The sequence below is a fragment of the Scleropages formosus genome, chromosome 4, assembly GCF_900964775.1.
Source record: "Scleropages formosus chromosome 4, fSclFor1.1, whole genome shotgun sequence".
Taxonomy (NCBI): Eukaryota; Metazoa; Chordata; class Actinopteri; order Osteoglossiformes; family Osteoglossidae; genus Scleropages; species Scleropages formosus.
This window is the reverse complement of record NC_041809.1, coordinates 38,532,561-38,545,218: the sequence shown is the minus strand read 5'-3', so window position 1 is coordinate 38,545,218 and position 12,658 is coordinate 38,532,561. Positions and strand designations below refer to the sequence as shown.

Genomic DNA, 12,658 nt, shown 5'->3' with positions numbered 1-12,658 from the left:
CAGAGATTCCCATTACTATAATTACTATTTTTTTACTCTTAAAATCCATCCCCTTTCTGTTACTTGAAACACACTGAGAACTGTCTGCGATGGCCAAAGAAACACAGGTATTTACAAGTTACAAGTGCTAAAACACTGTGCGGCAACAATAAAGTTGGGCATCTCCCAGAGATCCAGTGCCTTTGCCTAAACTGCATCTCGTGCCCATCCCAGGTCCGTCTGTGGGCGCCTTAACGGACAGGTGGTCAACGTGAAACCCCAAACTGCCAACGTTCATCTATTTGTAGCGCTGTTTAGCCAAGGAATTCAGAGTAGAGGCCCTGAGCTCACAGGCTTCACAACACCATCGAGGCTGGAAGGTGCAGCTGCCACACTGCGGTACTTCTGACGCTCGTTTGTTCCCCAAACTTTACCTTATTGCAGCAGTTACCACTTAGAGGGAAGCAGACAGTACAATTCTTTCCCATGTCCCAATTACTGTGGTCTGTATGTATGTCCAGTTTGCAGTCAGAGCAGCTGGTAAGGATGTGCTCACTACATTCTACAATGATTTCCATTCCACTGACAAGGAGTAAATTCACAGCCAAGCGACATCTGAAACAAGCCAAGAAAACCACAATGCATTACATAATTTCTATGATTAAGTCATTAGTGACTACATTGTTCAATACAGAGGTCTTAGTGTTCAAAAATAAAACTACCACTATTTACAATGCTTTCTGCAATTTCTTGAAACCTTGCAATTTTACCCTTAAAACATTAGTTTTAAGTCAATCACAGTAACTAGCAGCATATTAATGTCAGATTTGTGAATGCAATGTGTAAAAGGGATCTAGTTACACAAGGTTGGCTATAAGAGTAAAGCAGAAGCAAAACTGAAACAAAATGTTGCAGACAGACCATTTAAAAAAAAAAAAATAAAAAAAAAAAAAAAAAAAAACTTCCAGGACACAAAAAAAAAAAAAGAGGACCAAAAATTGTTACATTTCAAGACCTGTACACTGTGAGAGGGGACTCTGAGCTGTCCAACACTTATATCCAAAAGTGAAGACCCCTGTCCAGAAAGTGTGTGCAGAAGAGCGGCCACACTCCCTTCTGTGAGGCCGTTCGCCGTTTCTCGGTCATTCAACAGTGCTGTAACTTACCCTTTTGTTAAATAATCCGACTCACAGACAAGCCCTACAAAAAACAGTCTTAAGAGTTGTTTTTAAAAAAAAAAAAAAAAAAAAAAAAAAAAAACAAAGGACAAACATGACGGAGGTTCTGCTGCATCACAATCAGAGGCCGCTGGCTGAACTTGCCAAACAATGCATGTGGTTGGTAGGGGCCAAATGGTGTGGTTCTGTGTCAGCTAGAAACCTCTTGAGTGACAGCAGTAATATCCACAGGATATGGCAGACCTAGACTTGCTGCTGCGTTACTATGAGTGCGTGCGTGGGTGCGTGGGTGTAGGCATGCAGGGTAAGGATGCCTGGCCCCTCCCCACATACCCACCTGAGTGTAGCATCTGTGCCAGATTGTTTAATGCGCTTAAACCATTACAAGCCCTTGTCCTGCTCCCCCTGGACTTCATGCCATCCGTAGTGACACACAAACAAGTGCCTTCTTATAAGTGACACTCAGCTGCAAAACATTTAGGTGCCTATGCAGCCACTGCACAAGCCAGTCTTTGAAGCTGAACCTGCTTGTGTTCTTTTTGAAAAGCTGGAAGGGGCGTGCAGCTTTACCACTGATGCATAGGGACAAGCACTGGGGGATGCAGGCCTTCCCTGTGATGGGCTTTCTCTCGGGCTGTCGCCAGCTCCTTGTGGAAGATCGATCCAAAGCTGCTCCTGTGTGATGTTCCAGAGCCTCTGTCCACACGTCACTGGCCCCTGAACACTCCTTATTCCACTTTCACGGTGTCACCATCCCTTCTGTGCCTCTCGACGCTCAGTCTCTGGACTGGTAGAAGAGTATGTACCCCGACTCAGAGTTCTTGGAAATGTCCGAAGTGAGACCATAGAACTCCTCAATGGCCTGGGCATCGATTTTCTGTGCAAGATGGATTGGCAATGGGGAGGAAAGACACCTTGATGAGGTGGGCAATTTTGGTGGAAGCTACATCCGCAACAGGTCATCATATCCACAGAACCAATTAAGCTTGTGATCCAGCAAGTTATACTGGCTCCTAGTAACTGGAGCCGTTCCTTTCCTGATGTGACCTGTGAGGTGTCTCACCCAACTCAGGAGGCGTCTCCTCACTGTTACAGCAGCAGAATTTTCGATTTAATACAGTTCCACTGTAATTCAACAAGATAGCCCACTTGAGCTTTGTTTTTTCTTTCAATATTTTCTGTCAAGTTTGGGCAAAACTACAAAAACAAAAACTAACTTACCTCTACAATATCGTCGTCAAACAGAAGCCAAAATCCATGGCTTTTCACTATGGTGATGTAGTGACCACGATTTGGGCCACTGTTGAAGAATACAAACGCAACCATTTAACACACACACTCAAGACATTTTCTCGACACACATCCATATCTGTCTGCCACTGTAGTTTTGTACTTTGTGTTGTCAAAGTGATAGAAAATGTACTGATTGTCTCATACCTGCCACAGTGCACCACCACAGCAACCAAGTCATACATTCGGTCGGGGTTGGTGGCATCGCCAGAGGTGTTGAAGAGCCGCAGCTCCAAGGGGAAGACCACACGGTAGGACAGCTTGGTGTAGCGGTGCAGCTGGTCCATGTACTTAAAGCGCTTTAGGTGCAGAGCCAAGATCATGGGTAGCTTCTTCACACGCATCCTGGAAACCAGAGAACCAGAAGGCAGGAACACGTGAGCAGTGCCTGTGGATGAGGGGAAGCTTCATACCAATCCAACAAAGCCCATCAGGCCCAAAGACAGACAAGGAAGGAAGCAATACAAGTCACGCTCACCTCTTTTGTGCTTCTTGCTTACTGCGACACTGCTCACAGTAGTACTTGTATTCACTGCACAGTGTCTCTGTGTTACTGAAACCCCTGTCCAGATAAAAAGAGAAAAACAACAGATTGAGTAATTCTTCAATCCAAGTGAGAAACCAGCAGCTAGAGAATAAGGATGGGATAGCCTACCTGAGACAGTGGGTAATGGACGTGTTCTGCTCTACATCAACAGACAAGTCAAGAAAGTCTTCATCTTTGCTGCTGACCTACAAAAGGAGGAAACCTGTAAAGCGAAGCTAAAGTAACAGATGTTTCTAGAGGCGCATCATGCCTTGCGCCAAACAAATTCCTGAAGAGCTTGTGCACAAAAGCAGTTCAAGCTTATCAGTCTGGAAAGGACCACAGAGCCATTTCCAAGTCCCTAAATTTCAGCTGAACTGTTGTTAGACCCATACTAACCAAATGGTGAAATTTTGGGACTTGAATATATTTACAAGAGGCCGCTCTGAGATCAAGGCGTAAAACAAACAATGACGTTAAAAACAATAGCACAGCATCATCTGGTGAGTTCCAGGCCCCTCCTAGCTCAGCAGAAGTGAGCATTCATGAATCCACATTAAGAAAGATATGACAAAAATAAGATACATGTGAGATCAGCAAAGTGGAAAGCACTGCTCCCTGGAGGAAGAAATCAAAAAGAAAAAAGAAAAAAAAAGAACACAGGCGGCTTCCCCAGTCTGCCAAAACACACCTAGACGACCCTCAATGTTTCTGGAAGCATGTTCTGCGGCCTGATGAGTCAATAGTGGAACCTGGTGTATGACATGGGCCCCATTATGTCTGGCAAAAGCAAACACTATATTCTACAGAAAGAACTTTGTACCAACGGTTAGGCATGGTCGCAGTACCGCGGTGGTATGGGGATGTTTAGCTGTCTTAGGATCTGGAATATTGCCATCGTTGGAAAAAAGCGGAATTCTGCTCAGTATCAACAAAATCACAAGGACAAAGTTGTCATTTTTTTTGTCAGCTGAAGCAGAGTCCACAACTGGGTCATGCAGCAAGGCAATGTTGCCATCGTCAAACAGAAGCCAAAACCCATGATTTTTCACCAAGATGAAAAGCAAGGCAATGTCAGAACAGATAGAAAAATTAGTGTGCGAGTATCACAGAGTGAGTGTGTTTCACTGATGCATGGATGAGTAACCCCTTGTAAGTAGTGTATCTTGCAGTGTAGTCACCTTGGTGAATAAGGTGTGGGCTAGTAACATTACATAGTATCCGTTGTAAGTCGCTTTGGACAGAAGCGTCTGCTAAGTGAATAAATGTAAATGTAGTGTAAATGTAGAAAAAAATACAGTTAGAGAAAGGCCTTGTAAAAGTCTTCAACTAAACCACACTGAGATGTGGTAAGAACCAGAAAGATCCATTCATGCAGAAAAACACAGTAATAGTACTGAGCCAAACTATGTTGGGGAAGTAGGCTAAAGTTTCTCCACAGTGATGTGAGATGCTGGTCAACAACTACCAGAAGTGTTTAATTATGGTGGAGCATTGATGGTGAGCTTAAATACAATTTTTCTGTGCAATAACTTAAAGGAAGCCCAAGAAAACATAATATTTAGTATTTGGGTTCCACTTCTGCACTGTGACTTCCAAATCTATCAAGCAAGGGCGAATGAGAGAACTGTTGGAAGAACACTGTCTACCTGAGCCTCTCCTCTATACAGCGTGCACCACCTCCACATATCCCTCCTGAATGACCCCAGCTTACCGCTTCACAGTTGAGGCACCGTGTCTCATTGGTCAAGGTTCCCTGGAAGATCTCGTGAACCCAGGTCTGCTGAGTCTTCTCAGCCTCTTCTACCTCGGCATTGCTGCTGCTGCTGCCTCCGCCCCCCCCACCTCCATTCTGCACCAGCTTCCCATTCTGCTGCCGTTCCTGGCTCTTCTCCTCCAGAAGAAGGTCAGCAATGGTGTTGAGCAAGTAATTAAGGAACTCATGTGCATCCTGCTGCATGTAGTTGTCAAAGAGTTCTGGAAAAGGACAATAAGGAAGGCAGACAAAGACGAAGTCAATGGTTCTGGACAACATCTCAACTCCTGTAAGCTGTTGTCAACACAAAACCCTTCTGTACAATTTTATCAGATCAAGGACCACTAATGGAACCCTTACCAACCACCAATCAGACCAGCTCTCCTTTCACTAACTCTATGACCACTTTCTACACCATCTTCCCAGTCTCACCGTTCTCCTTCCTCAGCCTGGAGATGAACTTCTTGGGCGGAATGACGCCCACCTTTTTCTTCTGTGTGGCAATGCTGTTGAACAGATCAGCGAGGCACGTGAGCAGGCTCTCCTTGCGCCGCGGCTGCACCTTGTAAGCCAGCACCTTCTCTCGGAATGGTCGGCAGAAGTACAGTGCCTGCAGCACAGAGTTGCAGTAGCAGGTGTTGCCAAACTGGAGGGATCAAGAAGAAAGCAGCCAGGGAAAAAACAAAGGTATGTAAAGCGATGGTAAAAGATTTGTGGTTTTTAATAGAACACACAAGTTTAAAAATAAGACAGAACAGATTGAAAATTGTAACCAGGACAAAACCACAAAAGCATCGCTCATGACACATCGCTAGCCCCGCTGAACCTCACATAAACCCTGCTGACAGCTGAACTGACACTGTCTTCCCCACATTGCCATAAATATGGTCTCACTTACACATTACGCTATTAACTGTGTTGAGAAGGCTTCACTTGTTCCTTCCATTTCAGTTGTGAAACTTGTCCATTTGTAGTGTAATCAGTAAATTAAGCAAATTACAAATCAAGAACCCCATACTGTAACAAACAGCACTGATGATGCAGAAACAGAATTAACTGGGGTAATAAAAAAAAAAAAAAAAAAAAAAAAAAAAAAAAAAAAAAAAAACACAAAGCACAATTTTTTGTCTTTTTTTGTACAAGCCAGATGGGTTTGAGTGGGGCAATACAAATAAACAAGCAAACAAACAAAATAGAACGACACTTACATTAACCAATCCAAAGTAATGTTCATTTACAGGAAACTGTTCCGGTCCAATCTCCTTCTCCAAAGCAGAGGCATTGGCGCCCTATTGGGGGGGGGGAGTGCTGTTAGAAATGGAGTTTGGGGTGAACCTGTTAACTGTCATCCTTCTGTAATACTGAAATTACATTTAAAGAGCTAAAAAGATTTGGCTTTCTGGGGGGGGGGGGAACAGGGAGACTACCATTAGAAGAGAGGGCCCAGAAGCGGTTCAGTACATTGATGACATTCAGCACACAAGGCCAAAGTCAAGTAATACAAATGGACCACTTTACTACACTTATAGCACACATGAATCTTAATTCATTTCTGAGATGTTTTTAGAGAACTATTTTTCACATTTAAATGTAAAAGCAGCAACAAGTTACACGAAAGAACATTTACGCAAGGAGTGGAAGGCAGTGATAATTCAAGTCTCAAGCAAGGGCCTAAAAGAACCGACAGCAAAGTCTATATGCTCAAGAGCTTCTCTGCATAACCACTAAAGGTCTGGACACGAATGCCACGTAATCGCCACGACAAGAAGGTGTTTCGAAAAGGCGAGGGTGACCCTCCTCTCCAGCTCGACTGTTCTGCTCTACGGCACAATCTGCAGCCTTGTTGCTGATGTTTTCCATTCCTCGAATCCCCAAACACGTGGAGCTGCTGGGTCACCCGAGGCTGCCGGTTCGAGCCCAACCCCAGTCAGGTATTTAGCCGGAGTTACTGCAGTAAATTGCCTGGCGTACAAGTGAGCCAAACGCTGTAAGGCACTAGAGAGACGCAAACAAGTGTCCTCGAGCGCTCGCGTTACCGCAACCGCTGGATGTCGAACCCTTCTTCTCTTGGTCAGGACAGTCTTCTCTCTCTCAGAGAGAGAGAGAGAGAGAGAGAGAGAGAGAGAGAGAGAGAGAGAGAGAGAGAGAGAGAGAGAGAGAGAAACGTCGAACACGTGCCCAGCAATTATATAAAGCCAACAAGAGATTAAGTATAAGCACCACACATGATGAAGATTATAGAAAAGTGACTCCACACAAGCAAGGGACTGAATCGACGTGACGCCGAGCTGCTCCATCGTCATGACCCTCATCTTCTTCATCTTCATCCATTCCACCTCAGCCTGCGAATCGCGCTTGAACGAAAACGGAACGGAACGGAACACAACCGCGCAACAACAGGAGGCGGCGGCAGCAGCAGAGCCCCTGTGTGAATCCTGCAGCCAAAGAGACGCACAGTGGAGTCGCGTAACGGAGACTTACGACGTTGAATCTGCTGAAGAGGCGCGGAAACAGACACGCTACGCACGTTTATACACGTTATACACGTTAGCTGCTTTGCTAAAGCTAATAAACGCGGGCGGCGGGTTCACTTCCTGGAAGCGCGAGGCGCCCGAACCCTCCTAACCGGACCCGGCCGAACACGAACGAAGCGAAGGGACCGATCGGTAGAAACGGAAGAGAGGGGTTGCGGGCAGACGCGCGTGTCCCCGCGAGAGGATGAGGATGATGATGATGATGAGGAGGAGGAGGAGCAGCGCGCGCGGCGTACCATGGTACAAATCGAGGCGATCTTCCGGACTGTCATCAGTACTTCCATCCGTCCGCCGCCATGCTGGACCGAACCCGCGACTTGAAAACTGCGACAGGCGCAGCAGTGGTGGCAGGAGTTCCGGGGCAAAGCCGGCGGTCGGGCGCGACGCGACGAGGCTTGTCGAGGGGAGGGGAGGGCGTGGCGTGTCGTGTCGTGTCGTGTCGGTGGGGGACGCGTTCGCGGCGGCTGCCGCCCGCGCCCTTGGCTTTAGGGCTTCCTCCTGGAGAGCTCAGCCATCTTAGCGCGAAAACGAGCGGAACCCGCAGCCACGCATTTTTAGCTTTTTGCGGCTCTCTAAAACAAGCCGGCGTAACACAAATGTCGCGGCAACTCAGGCTGTACGTGCTACGCCACCCAAACAAAAACGAAGTTTAACTTCCGCGTGTCCCACAGCTGGCGTCCGGCTGGAGCCGCGCGATGTCCCCTCGATACGACAGCGCATCTGTACGCTCAGGTGCCGGAAAGAGTGGCGCGCGGCGCTCGGTCCTCCGTCACACTGACCGGAAAACCCCGGGGGCGGTAGAGCGCCGGGGCGTGACCAGCGCAGTGCTCGATGCTGATTGGCTGTAACTCGGTGATCGACGTTTCTTGCGGGACCCTGCGGTGGAATTTCGATTAGCTGTCCTTCGGAAATGAGCCGTAATCATATTAATAGAAAGTCCTAATATGCCAGTTTTTTTTTTTCATTACCATATGATATGGTGCGCATTCAGGTCTCAAATTAAAAATGTTATTTGTCACAGCTTCTTACACTTTGTCCCCTCCCGTAATCGGTGCTGGCGCAGCCTTATTCCATAATCATGTGTTCTGACAAATAGATTCTATATATACGGTTCAGATCATTTGAAACTCTGTACATTTATATTTACATTTATTCACTTAACAGACACTTTTCTGCAAAGCGACTTCCAATGAACACTAATGTAGTGTTATCAGTCCACAACTTATTCACCAGGGTAAATTACACTGCTACCACTGTACACTACTTACCCTGGGTGAGTGATTGATACACATGCGAAACATTTTCTCGCTGTCTTCACACACACACACACAGACACACACAATATGGGTTATTTACATTTATATTTATTCATTTAGCAGCCGCTTCTCTCCAAAGCGACGTACATCCTCAGGGAAATACAATTTGTGCATTACATTGGGAGGAAAAGAGACATAGTTGCAGACGTGTGATTCTTAAATTTTCTTCTTAATATTTTAATGTCAAGTTAACATCAGTTACATGAATCGTGTAACTAGTGATATGAACACGTCCTGTAATGATGTCAAAGATGTAAGGACGTCAGCAGGTGGACATTACCCGTGTTATTCGGGCATTTTGTAAAATCTTCATCATTTATTTGATGTTTTTTTAACACTGCCGAGTGTTAAAAGTGACGCAATTCACGAGCATGAGTATGATGAGTATTCATCAGTAGTATTTCACATTTCCCCCAGTGCAGTGGCGACGAGGGGGGTAACGACACGTGGGAGTCGGCGGGCTCTGCTCGCTCTGCCCGCTCGCCGGATCAGCGGCGCGGGAGCGCGCAGCTCGTAGCTCGTACTCGCCGCCGTGAGTCCGCCGCATGAGGCTCAGCCCCGCGCTCGCTCGCTCGCGTGCGTGCGTTGGTCGCGATCATGAGGGCTCGGAGCTCCGCGGAGAGACTCTAACAGGTTTCGTGTCCGATCCCCGGCGGAGAGCCGAAGGTGGACTAGCGTGAGACAGTGTGGGGACTGTCCCACCCTGGGGACTGTCCGCTGGGGACGGAGCGCTGCCTGCGGCGCCTGCTGCTGGACACGGACTCACGGACGGACGGACGGACGGGCGGGCGGAGTGAGAGTGAGAGTGAGGAGAAGCTGCCGCCGCACACCTGAACTCTCGCTCTTCTTCTTGTCGACTGTTCGAGAACAATGAGCGGCGCTTCTAGCAACTTTCTGCTCGTGCCGATCCCGGAATCATCATCATCATCATCATCATTATCATCATCATGTCCCGCTGCGGACTGTGTGTCCAACAGAAACGTCAAGATCGCGGTCCTGGGTGCGAGCGGCGTCGGGAAGACAGGTGAACTTGTGGCCAGAGAGAGAGCGTGCGCGTGCGCGTGCGTGCTGGGGTGGGGGTGGGGGTGGGGCTGGGGCTCCCCCCTCGCTTCGCTGTTTGCGGAACGGACGCATTTGAAGTCCGTGACGTAGGTCGAGCTTCAGCACAGTCACAGTGTATATGGTATATTATAAGAGTGTATAACAGTGTATGAGTACACGAGTATATACTAGTATATAAGGGTATACGAGTGGAGTGTACAAGAGTATTCACTGTAAGACTCAGAGTACACACATAATACAGGAGTGTGCAAGAGTGCATAAGGGTCAGGGTGTATATGACTATGAGAGTGTATAATAGCAAGGCTTGGCAAGGGTAAGGGCAAATGCCCCTTTATTGAGCCCTGCTGTTTCCTTGCTCTGGCGATGACTGTACCGGCATGACTTTTTCGTACAAATTGTGTCACTCGGTGGGTAAAGTGCAGTGATTCTCAACTCAAGACAAGTACTCCGAGAAAGAGCTGCGCTCGCTAGCTGCTGGCGGCACTCACCTGTGTCGTTCGAGTCTCGCTGAATGTTAAAAGCAGTTTTTTCTTCTTCATTCTTTTCAGCTCTTGTGGTGAGGTTTCTGACCAAGAGGTTTATCGGGGACTATGAGCCGAACACAGGTCTGTGCCTCTCTTACTTTCTAACTCACGTGAGATTTTTGTACAGTAAGTGCTCATAACAACTCGTGACTGAGCCTCTCGGCAGTGGCGAACAGTTATTGGAAAATGCATATTAAAGCTAATGGATATTTTTCTCATCCAGGGGCTCTGTACTCAAGGGAAATAAATGTAGATGGAGAGCAGATATCTTTGCAAGTTCAAGACACTCCTTGTGTTTCCCTCCAGGTAAATTCATTGCTGCGATATAAACGCACACGGCGCATCAGAAATGACAGGTGACAGCGGTTGCTTTTTCACTCCCTTGGCTGAACGAGTTGGCGTTCTTCGCAGACAGATAGTACTGCTGATGATTAAGAGTAACTTTTACACGTCATCCCTTTACAGTTGTTGTCCTATGATTCCAGACAGGCGTGTTTAGTTTGTAAGGTTCACTTAAAGGCAGGAGAACTTGAGGTCTTGTCTTATCTGTAGCCATGGAGCAACGTATGTCGATCTTGATGGAAGATGTTCCACAGTTGTCACATGCATTGTCCCTTCAGCAGGTGGATGCAGAGGGCCTGCACTGTCAAGAGCAGATCAACCGCTCGATCTACTGGGCGGACGGCTACCTGCTGGTGTTCTCCATCACGGACCAGAGCAGCTATCGTACCATCCAACCCCTCTACCGGCACATACGTCGCATACACCCCAACAGCAACATCCCAGTCATCTTTGTGGGCAACAAGAGTGATCTGCTGCGGGCGAGGCAGGTGGCAACAGAGGAGGGGGAGGCCTTGGCAGCAGAACTCGGGGGTACCTACTTTGAGGCGTCAGCCAGAGAAGACCGTGAGGGGGTGCACGTCGCATTCCTGCACTTGTGCCACGAGGTGGGCCGGGCTTTTGGAGGGGGAAGCGGGGAGAAACGGTGGGCTGGCCTACACCTAGCAAGGCCCAAATCACCAAACATGCAGGAACTGAAGAGGAGGTTCAGGCAGGTGCTCTCCTCCAGAGGCAAGTCTAGTTCAGCCCTTTGACATCACTACCAAAGAAGTTATACAGACACTCGGAGACGTGTACAGAGACATCAGAGACTCAGGAGCAAGTTTGTGACACCTTTCTGAGGAGCATGTGGAGGAGCAGTTTCAGGGGCAACGTTTGTTGGAGAGATGAACAACACTGTGGGCAACAAAACTTGACCAGATGGACATCGATCAGTCTGATGGATTTCTTGAGGACAGCGGACCATCATCATGGCTCTGCCTTAGAGCCCATAAACGAAGGCCTCCTACACCGACCTGAGACAAAGATGTAACCGATGAGTCCCTTCGAATAGTCATATGAACATGCCGTTGGAGATCTCTCTCGTCTCGAAGAAGAGCCGGGCTGGCAGAAGTTAAACTCATTTTAAGCACCACCTTCACTTACCAGTTTTCACCAGTATTTAAAAGTCAGGAACTGCGCATCTCCGTCATATTTCATAATATTTTATACATAGCTCTTTTTAAAGAAAATTAACGTTAGATTCAACACACATATTAGTCCATTAGGTGGGCGATATTCCTAACAGTTGCGAGCATGTTCACCTTGGGGCAGGAAGTGAAAACAGTGCTCATGACATCCAGTGAAAGGGTTAAACTCTCAGGCTTTATATGGAGAAAAGAAGCCATCTCTCTGGCCCTCTTTTAACTGCTTTTACACTTCTTTATTGTTGTTTTTTTTCATTCCACAAAAGCAAGAAGAAAAAGTATTTGACTTGTGACACTAAGTCTTTGAGTTGCGCTTCCTCCCCAGGGACGGCGCTTTCCTGATAAAGACACGTCTTACAACAGTTGTCATGTTGAGTTGCTCTTTCTTCCGCTGAAAGGGGTCATCAGCTTTTGCTCCTCAGACAGGAAGCGTTCAGTAAGTGAAATGTCATTTCAGAAAGTTCGGCTTTCAGTTTTCCTAAAGGTGTGCTCATGGCATCGGTGCTGACGGAACACCGTTGTTTCTAGTCCCGTGGTCTATGGAGGGAAATGGAGTAAAAACACAGCCTTAGCTGTGGTACAGCTGTTTATTCAATCCCCGCTCTCCTCTTGGCTAAGACTCACTCGTCGGTGTGCTGGCTGAGCTTAATATTAATTTCCAGCCAGAATTGATCACCAGCGATCAGCGAAAGTTACACACCGATAGTAGGGAGCACAAGTGCCGGCAGCAAACTGTCGTATTAAAGTCCACGTTACTCTAAATATGCGGACGGCTTTGAAAAGATTTCTCCAAGAACGAACGAGCATTCAGGAGACAAAGTGGTCTGTACTGCAGTGTTGGAATTGCTACACTTTATATTTTCATAAACAGTGTTTACAGTGAAGCGCTGAAAGTAACGCGATGATTCATACTCTGCATCCACTGCTTCATAATGTTCGACTTCTTATTGATTTCAAAAGTTGTACT

General features: G+C 47.1%; 2 protein-coding genes across 3 annotated transcripts; one reads left to right on the top strand and one right to left on the bottom strand.

Annotated features, from left to right (window-relative positions):
- Nucleotides 1-1,217: 1,217 nt before the first annotated feature.
- On the bottom strand, nt 1,218-8,408 carry LOC108934351 (ubiquitin carboxyl-terminal hydrolase 12-like). The gene is made up of 9 exons (XM_018752013.2): nt 7,500-8,408; nt 5,938-6,018; nt 5,162-5,375; nt 4,688-4,950; nt 3,103-3,179; nt 2,926-3,009; nt 2,595-2,792; nt 2,379-2,457; nt 1,218-2,034 (listed from the first exon to the last, which is right to left on the bottom strand). Exons 1-9 carry the CDS (start codon nt 7,545-7,547, stop codon nt 1,933-1,935), a joined length of 1,146 nt encoding a protein of 381 aa, XP_018607529.1. The 5' UTR covers nt 7,548-8,408; the 3' UTR covers nt 1,218-1,932.
- A 324-nt stretch (nt 8,409-8,732) lies between these two features.
- On the top strand, nt 8,733-12,411 carry LOC108934109 (ras-like protein family member 11A-like). 2 transcript variants are annotated; one of them, XM_018751637.2, is made up of 4 exons: nt 8,733-9,603; nt 10,190-10,246; nt 10,389-10,471; nt 10,789-12,411. In XM_018751637.2, the coding sequence occupies exons 1-4, from the start codon at nt 9,450-9,452 to the stop codon at nt 11,257-11,259; spliced, it is 765 nt and encodes a 254-aa protein (XP_018607153.2). In that variant the 5' UTR covers nt 8,733-9,449; the 3' UTR covers nt 11,260-12,411. The 2 variants fall into 2 exon arrangements, with proteins under 2 accessions (XP_018607153.2, XP_018607152.2); XM_018751636.2 differs by having other exon boundaries at nt 10,786-12,411.
- Nucleotides 12,412-12,658: the final 247 nt, after the last annotated feature.

Bases quoted from the DNA above. Each gene is read 5' to 3' on its own strand.
- LOC108934351 (XM_018752013.2), bottom strand. From the start codon at position 7,547: ATGGAAGTACTGATGACAGTCCGGAAGATCGCCTCGATTTGTACCATG. The intron at 6,019-7,499 runs GTACGCCGCGCG...CCCCCCCAATAG, and splicing joins TCGCCTCGATTTGTACCATG to GGCGCCAATGCCTCTGCTTT. The intron at 2,035-2,378 runs GTAAGTTAGTTT...CATCTTGCACAG, and splicing joins TTGACGACGATATTGTAGAG to AAAATCGATGCCCAGGCCAT.
- LOC108934109 (XM_018751636.2), top strand. From the start codon at position 9,450: ATGAGCGGCGCTTCTAGCAACTTTCTGCTCGTGCCGATCCCGGAATCA. The intron at 9,604-10,189 runs GTGAACTTGTGG...CATTCTTTTCAG, and splicing joins GAGCGGCGTCGGGAAGACAG to CTCTTGTGGTGAGGTTTCTG. The intron at 10,247-10,388 runs GTCTGTGCCTCT...TTTCTCATCCAG, and splicing joins GGACTATGAGCCGAACACAG to GGGCTCTGTACTCAAGGGAA.